Genomic DNA, 8,484 nt, shown 5'->3' with positions numbered 1-8,484 from the left:
CTCACCTGGCCGCTTCTAGGGCCTTGGCCTGCTACAGGATGCCCCTCTCACTTCAGCAAACTATTATAACAGCAGCAGAAGGTGAGCAGGAGACCAGGAAAGCAGCTATGACATGGTGTAAGCAGTGTTATAAACAGAAATATGAAAGCTAGGAGCTAAATGGCACCTTAAACTTAGGGTATGGGCACAACAATGGAATGTCTAGGCACACTTTTTTGTAACAAGAATGCAAAGCTGAAAATGAATGAACTGCAGCTAAAATATTATGTTCATTTTTCACATGGTTTAGTCCTTCCACTGCCCACCCCACTAATATTCTTGAGGGTCTCTTCTCCAGTCTTCAGAGAGTATCTGGAAGTGAAGAGGCAGAAAAAGGTCCTTTCCTTCCACTCTGCAGTTTTAATCTGAAATTTTAGGCGCAGTACTGCACCCAGAGCTCAGAAGCTACTTGCGCTAATGGAATTCCCTGTCGAAAATGTGCCTAGAACAATGGAAGTTTAGAACACTGGATATATACTTCTCTGTACTACCCTGTGCTATTTTATGCTGTGCTCATTTCTGGAGGTTCCCATTCTACCAGTTACTATCTCTCCCACTCCCATGACTTTTCTTTTTTGCTGGTATGTATCACAAGCCCCCACCCCAGGGATCATACATACGCAGCCAGATACTAAGAGCATTGGCCAGATGGGCTGTAATGTGCATAGCATACAGTGGCCCTCCTATTATTTGATAAACAATTATGAAGTTGATTTGGGTGTATTAATGCTTCAGAAAAGTTGCCCAAATAAGGAGAAAGGAAGGATGCCAATGGATTTAAAATAGAACTTTATTTGGCATAGCAAGGTCTACAAGTAGTGTTTAAAAATGGTTTTTTTATTGGCAAATTATTCTAAGTCTTAAAAATGTTACTAGCTTTAACTGAAGTAGGTTCTTGACTTAAGGGATGTATATATCCCTTACCTGGTACATCTTGTACCTTGTGCTCAATGCTGTTTTGATTCCTGATTGGATGGCAGATGTTTACACAACACAGTGCCAGCTGTGTTATATTTTTCTTCTCTATTAGGATATGGAATGATGTTTCTCCTTTCTGTTTGATAGGCATGTTCAACAGAAATAACTTTGAGCATTATATTGGATGGTACACATCTAAGGATGTCAGTGACTTATGCTTGTGGGTCGGAAATGACGAGTGGATAAACATACCCTATCCTGCTACTGGGAGGAAAGATGCTAGTACACAACTCTTTCTCTAACACAGATCAACAGCCACCCCTTTCTTCAGTCTGTGTTTTTAAACTCCAAAGAGCTGCAAAATATGTAACCTCCACCTGAGCAGACAATGCATATTTTGTAGGAGCATAACTGTATGGAGAACTATAGGACTCCATTTCTACTTGTTTCTATAGGATGCCATTGCCTCTCATGTTCTTGTGTGCTTCCCATAGGTGTAGGTATGTGGTTGCCCACTGTGGGAAACAGGATCCTAGACAAGATGGGCCTTTGGTTTAATGCAGCAAGGCTGTTCTTATTTATTTACTACATTTGTTTCCTGCCTTTCCTCCAAAGAGATCAAGGAGATATATATACTTCTCCCCATTTTACCTTCAACCCACCTTACAGGGTTGTAGTGAGTTGAGTGGCCCAAGATCACCCAGTGAGCTTCATGGCTGAGTGGGCATATGAACCCTGGTCTCCAAAGTCCTGTTCAGCACTCTACCCACTATACTGGCTCTTTATCATAGGATTCTTATACCCCAGCTATTCAAAGCCTGGTTCTTGCTTCTGAGTCCTAAAATTCAATTCCTCATGCTATCAGCAAATTAACTCCTCGAGGATACAAAATCCTAGCCTCAATAGGAAAACTTTTCTCGACTTCTAGTTACGCCTTTAACACTGGGTGGTGTGGATTAGCTCAAGGTTCAACCAGAGTATAGAAACCTGCACTCCCTCCTCAATCGCACTCTTACCTGCTTTTTCCCATGTATGAGAATATGGCAGAGGTTGAGCCTGGGCATGTAGGAGCACGATTGGCTTCCAAGAGTGCCCTAAGTTATAGCTAACTATAACTTCCACTTGCCAGTGGAAGCTGGATAAATGGGGATCTGTGGTATAATTTCACATGTGAATTACCGTAAGCTGCAATGCTACACACCCCTGTTACCCCAACAGAACCCCAAGTCTACTGTGCTGCCACTCTTAGCCCAGGGCTGCTTTATGTGCACAGATAAACACCAGCACAATTGAGAGCACAGTGAGAAGAATAGGTTTACTTAGCTTCTTAACATAAAAAACACCATTTGGCAGAACTACTGTATTGTAGATGTCAGCCAGTTAAAATGTTGATCTGTCTATCCACCAAGAGGAATGTCCAGGCCAGGGAAAGTGATATTCCTTGCCTTATACATGTGTCTAGTTGTGGGTAGGAGGAAGAAGGTTGTGATAAAAACCAAGTTTGGTTATCTAGATGCAGAAAGGGAAGGCAACTTTTTCTCAGCATGGCCCGGCTGGTACTGTCATCCAGAAGGCTCATCTTCATATGCAATGGCAATCCCCCGTCGTCCAGCCACAGCTTTTGTGACTGCTGACTGCCCCAGCTGCTGCTCCAGCCCCCGCCAGCTTCGTGACTCCAAAAATGAGGCTAAGACCAAAACAACAACAATCAAACAAGAACAATGATCATGGCATAAATGATTTCCCCAAGCTGAATTCCAGACACACCTCTGGAAGAGAACAGAGCTTACAGTATATTCAAGATTATGGATGAAAGAGCCCACGGGGCCCACTGCCCCACTCGTTACTGCAACTGTAAATGGAGGAAGGCGACTAGGCTGCTAATTGCTATTCTGACACTAGCATAAACCTTTGAAACATTCACCACATAACAGACTTCAAAACAGCCATTTTCATCTCCCAGGAACAACCATTAGTCACAAGAAAGGTCCTAACAGATGAGATTTGCCACCATTTGTGTGGACCGTTAACATAATCCATTCCCGACCCCTCGGACACATACCTGCTGGGCTACTCTCAGCCATATGCATATAGCTGCGGCAGGTCACAGAAGTGCCAGAGCTTGGCTCTGGGTCTGGTGCTGTAGAAAGACAAGTTGAGCGTAGCTCGCCGGTGATGAGTGAAATGCTGGGTTCACTGTCCGCCTCTGAAACCTTGTCTGGGAAAGGGGTGTGCGCACATGCTCCTGCAGGCAACAGCAAGGGAAAGAGTAATAGCTAAGCTTGGCCCATCCAGAATCATGCCCTGCTTTTACCCACCTAAGGATGATCAAGACGTGCAGAATTAGCACATGGAAAAACAGCAGTGGGTGGGGTTGGTATTGCTCGCCTGGCTTCCCAACATTCCCAACTTGATAAGAGCATAGCTACTCTGATGCTTCCTTTCCTGCACCTACACCACACTGAGCTCCCCACTGCCTTGCCCTTCATTGACCACCATTTCATATGGCAAATGTGGAGAGGACTATGGGAGGTAAGCATAGCCCAATTATATCTGCTTGCACAATGGAACTTCCCCACTTCCTCCTTTCCCAAATCAGCTCTGAAGGGTTAGGGGAACCCCTAGAATAGATTCAGGGCAAGAGGAGGGGGGAGTTTCATTGCGCAAGTGAAAGTCTTTGCACTGACAGGACATGTTACTATTTTGGATACAACCCTATGTATTTGAATTATCCCCAATGTAGAAATTGTTCCCTGCCGCTGGTCTGTCTTTGTGTGGGTGTAGGGAACTTTATGGTCATTGCTGCTGCAGCAGACTATGCCTTCAGGGCAGGCCCAAGAGCAATGGTAGAGCTGTGCAGCTTTTATGAGTCTGAAATTGCAATTCATTGTGAGACTCAAGTTATCATTATAATAAACAACTTTCAAACCCTTATGCCTGCAGAGAGAATTTTGGAAGTGTGTGACCAAACATAATTTCCAGAGTCTGGTGTGAAAGGAGCTCACTGGTTGTTGCCTCTACTCATTTCTCCAGTTACGAAGCCTAGTATTACCTGGTAGGAGGTGACGGAAATCTGTGACATAGCTGCCTGTCCAGGTCCGTGCTGGATTACATGCCATCTCCAGCTCGTAGGGTGTGACCACAGGCCGGTAGAAGTCAGCTGAATCAAGCAAAGAGTTCTGTGGGCAGGCTACCAACACAAAAATGTCCACCTCTAGAAGGTTTGCCAGCTTTGCAGGGTTGGGTTTACCCACAGCCAAGGTATAGGCCCGTTTGCCTGCCCGCTGAATGATGCCACGCAGATGCTCCAGAACAGACAAGTAGTCTGCCACACCAAGAGTGCCCACCACAATGCCCACTACTTGGGCATCCCGTGCCCGCTCCACTAGATAGAGGCGTCGCCTCAGGGCCCGGTTCACATCCAATGTTTCCCGTCGGCCTTGTCCTGTCTGAGGATTAAAGGAGCTGAAGGGACACCGGTTCCAGCTCAGCATGAAGTTTGTGAGTTCTGGGCCTTCACAACCCACGTAGAACATGGCGTAGTTGTCAAGACCATGCTGACTGTCTACTACAAAGTGCCGCCCAAATTTCTGCACCAGCCCGGGAACTGGCTGAAGTTCCTTGTTATCCAGTTGAGAGAAAACTACATTGGGATAAATGGGGTGCAGCTGAGAGGCCAGGTTATCTGAGGGGAAGAGAAATGAAAAGTCATTCAATTTAGAGACAATAACTGTCACATCTCACTGTTCCAAATACTCAGCAGGCCTCTTCCATGGACAGGGAAGGGCCCTTTTGCTAGACACTAGGTTTAAAGCTGTGATGGCGAACTCCTATCAGCCTCATGCAGCATAGCCAGTGGTCAGGGATCATGAGAGTTCTAGTCCAACAACATCTGGAGAGCAATAGGTTCCCCATCCCTGATCTAAAGGATGTAAACAGAGGGGAGTTAACTGAAAGCTAATATTACAAGGAAATATTACTTCTGTGGTCCTTTAAAAGAGAACAACCCCCTACAGCCGCCAAATCAGAAATATAAATTGGAACATTGACAGGAGTACTGTTTTGACTTTTCTCATTTTCATAGAATCATAGAACTTATAAAAGCCTCTTTGGCAGGTATCTGTGCATTAACTGACCACATTCCTAGTTCATTCAAACTACAAAGGAGTAAACTGAACTGATTAATTTATGTGGTTTTGCCTTTGAACATTAGCATGCAGGTCTATTAGCTTTGCTCTGAATAATGTTATTGTTGAGGAAACTGCAAACTAGTATCCTAGTGGCAAATGAGGTGGGGAGCACAGAGAGAAATAGGCATTTCCTGATTAATCCAGCCCTGAGGATAGTAGAGAGGGTTAAAAGCTGGGACTGAGTAACATTGGAAGGCAGATAAGACATAAAGGGCAGGACTGGCAAGGAGAGCACTGTTTGCGGTTAGAGGATGCCCACTGTAGCTTTTTCCCATCCTGGCCTGATGTATCTTTTGAATACCACCCACTTCCAACATTGTGATCCCCATGGTCTCACCTAGAGAATGAAAATAGGCCACTTCATTCAGCACAACCACATGAGCTAGGGGGTCTGGATACAACTCCCGGAAGACTTCTGTGCAGCGCGCCACCTCTAGTTGTTTGCGGCCAAACACATGGAGCACGGGCAGCTTGCGGCAGGGACTCAAGCAGGCAGGCCCGTAGTGCACCACAGCCTCAGTGCCCACGTGCTCTGCTGCCACTTCATCCACGCAACAGCTAAAGAAAAGCAACAGCATTAGCTATAGAGGGCAGCTTTCCTCAAAACACCTACCACCTCTAGCACACACAAAAATGCTTCCTTTGTAGTAAATGGGTTGCCATTGTAGAGACTGGATTTCCCCTGTCACCAGCTCACTCAGCATGCAAGCAGCCCCAGGCCTGACAGCAGATGATAAAAATACTCTGTTACCAACACCCAAGATGCAGGAACTGGGGAGCAACTAATGATCCCAAAGTCCTACTCTCTTGTCATAAATAGTCCCCCCACCCCAGCAGAGGCAGTCAAGAGACTGCTGAACATCCAGAGGCTGACATATTACTGTAGAACCCCTTGAAAATGCAAGCCTGCACTATAGTCCTATGCATGTTCTTAGCACTAAGTTCCATGTTTTCAATGAGGCTTACTCCCAAGTGTCTATAGGACTATGGCCTGAGCTTCTATCGTGTGTTTATGCGGAAGGAGGTTCCTGCTGTGACCTCACCTGCCGTATGATGTGTCCCCCAGAATGTACATTTTGGCGCCAGTTGCTGCTTCCATCTTCCTAGCAATGCTTGCTGAATCTGGCAAGAGTTCATCGGGAAACTGAAGAGCAACCTACAAAACAAACCCAAGATAATTATTCAGGACATGTCCACTGTACACAGCTAGCAGTACTGTGGGTTTCCTGGGGAATTAGGTTTTGAAGGAAAAGGTCCCATCCACATGGACAGGATTTTTTCTTGTAAGTCTAATTGCCATGAGGGGAGGGGTTTGAAGGGTGAGGGTGGCAGCACTGGGGAGAGGGTTAATTTACTCCTCCATCTGCACTGTGACTCCCTCAAAAACCTGCATACTGAGTGAAATGAATTTCCTCTAAGCTTAATTGCAGCAGGGAAGGGCAAAGAGAAAAGCAAAAAAAAGGAGGAAGAATGGGTGGGGAGAGAGAATAGAATGGATGGACATACATGTGTAAGCAGTGATGTGGGTTTGCCAGTCAATTCTGAACTGGAAAAAAATCCTTTGAAAATTAGGATAGTGTGAACAGGGCAATATGTGATGCCCTAGAACACTGGCCTTCAACAGGTGGACTTGGACCCACTGCTGGGTCACGGCCTGATCAAAGATGGGTCACAACAGGAGCATTACCACCATGCAAATATATGATAAAAGATTAAGAAATGGGTTTCCATAGTATGTTGGGGTTAAAAGTGGGTCCTGGGTCTGAAAAGGTTGAAGAATACCTGCCTTGGAGAATGGTCTAATTTGTTTTTTTTATTTTACTTGTATTTAGCAAACAAGAGCTAAAAACTTGAAACTGCCAAGTTTGCCTAATGCTGTATTTGCAGCTGGCATCCATTCATTGTTGCTCATGACCTTATGAAACATATTTTTTCCTTGTGGAAAAATAAAGCACCAAAAAGCGCCTCACATCACTGGTGAAAAGGAAAAGGTGGGGGGGGGAGAAGAGATGTGCCTTGGGCAGCCTCAGCTCTCCCATCGCTGGCATGTTCCCCCTGGGAGATGTGGCCCTTGGGGGAGGATTCCACATCTCAACCTTAAATACTGTAGTGTGTGAGCTGTTTCTACATATTTATTTGTTTGACATACTTGGTAAACAAAACCTTTTTAAAGTCCCCCATATTTAGTGCCCCAATACTTGATTATTTGGGGCGGGGATGTCCACTAACTCTAGGGGAAGAACTGACATTCATGCCTGTAGCTTTCTGGCGAAGGGCAAACTACTGTCTCACCTTAGTGAAGCCATTATCAGATACAAATGCAGCTGCTCTCTCCAGTTCATAGAACTCTTCCAGCCTGGTGGTTGGGGGACATCCACTTGCTTCTGCAGGAATCACGGTCCGCTGCATAACCTCAGCACCATCACTGCTGAATGCTGTTGCCATGGTGGCCTATATCCAAACTACAAAAATACAAAGTGATGCCCGTCCGCATTGCAATATCCCACTACTAGCAAGATGCTGGATGAGAATGGTCCTGAGCTTCAGTTCTCCAAGGTCACATTTACAGGATCAGATTCTGTATGAATCAGTAGGGAACCGACATAGCTTGTATCCATGTATCCATGCTTCTAATCCATGTATCCATGCTTCTAATCACTAACACTGATTAGAATGCCTCCTTCGTTCAGAAACATGCACTGAAATAGGAGAGAGACAAGAAAATGGCACTGAAGCGGCCTGGGAAACAGCAGAACTCAGGAAGGCTCCTTACACAAAGACAGACCACCCGTCTCTCTAGTTCAGGCATAGGCAAACTCTGCCCTCCAGAAGTTTTGAGACTACAATTCCCATCATCCCTGACCACTGGTCCTGTTAGCTAGGGATGGTGGTGGTTGTAGTCCCAAAAATCTGGAGGGCCGAGTTTGCCTTTGCCTGCTCTAGTTCTATGTTGTCAAGAAGACTGACTGGCATTTCGGGCAGAAGCATTTCTCAACCTTACCTGGAAATGCCAGGAATTTAATCTGGAACCCCTTTGCACACAAAACAAATGCATCCCCCCGCCCGCGCGCCCGCCCGACATAAGAAACATCAACTACTGCGCCCCATTACAGTCACTCTACTCACCTAGAGGAACCCCCAACATCCACCACATGGCCACCAATACACTTCCTGGGTGGGATTAAAGGCACCCAATGAGAACGCCGCGCTCCTTTCCCTATCGGAACGCGTCTTTTTTCTACCGCTACGCTTCTCTTTCTCTCTCCTACGTCATTAGCAGGGAGCTTTGCAGCCAATAAATGATCCCGACACAGCAAGGCCCTCGGAAAAGTAGAAT

The 8,484-nt window shown here is 45.8% G+C and overlaps 1 protein-coding gene across 2 annotated transcripts; it reads right to left on the bottom strand.

The window, feature by feature from the left end:
- Positions 1 to 811: 811 nt before the first annotated feature.
- On the bottom strand, positions 812 to 8,460 carry DPH2 (diphthamide biosynthesis 2). 2 transcript variants are annotated; one of them, XM_082228472.1, is made up of 7 exons: positions 8,274 to 8,460; positions 7,440 to 7,609; positions 6,191 to 6,303; positions 5,485 to 5,705; positions 4,010 to 4,642; positions 3,020 to 3,202; positions 812 to 2,644 (listed from the first exon to the last, which is right to left on the bottom strand). In XM_082228472.1, the coding sequence occupies exons 2-7, from the start codon at positions 7,590 to 7,592 to the stop codon at positions 2,520 to 2,522; spliced, it is 1,428 nt and encodes a 475-aa protein (XP_082084598.1). In that variant the 5' UTR covers positions 7,593 to 7,609; positions 8,274 to 8,460; the 3' UTR covers positions 812 to 2,519. The 2 variants fall into 2 exon arrangements, with proteins under 2 accessions (XP_082084598.1, XP_082084599.1); XM_082228473.1 differs by lacking the exon at positions 8,274 to 8,460 and adding an exon at positions 8,149 to 8,173.
- Between the last annotated feature and the right edge of the window lie 24 nt (positions 8,461 to 8,484).

The sequence above is a fragment of the Podarcis vaucheri genome (genome assembly GCF_965113315.1).
Source record: "Podarcis vaucheri genome assembly, chromosome: 6".
NCBI lineage: Eukaryota > Metazoa > Chordata > Lepidosauria > Squamata > Lacertidae > Podarcis > Podarcis vaucheri.
This window is presented reverse-complemented; position numbering and strand designations above follow the sequence as displayed.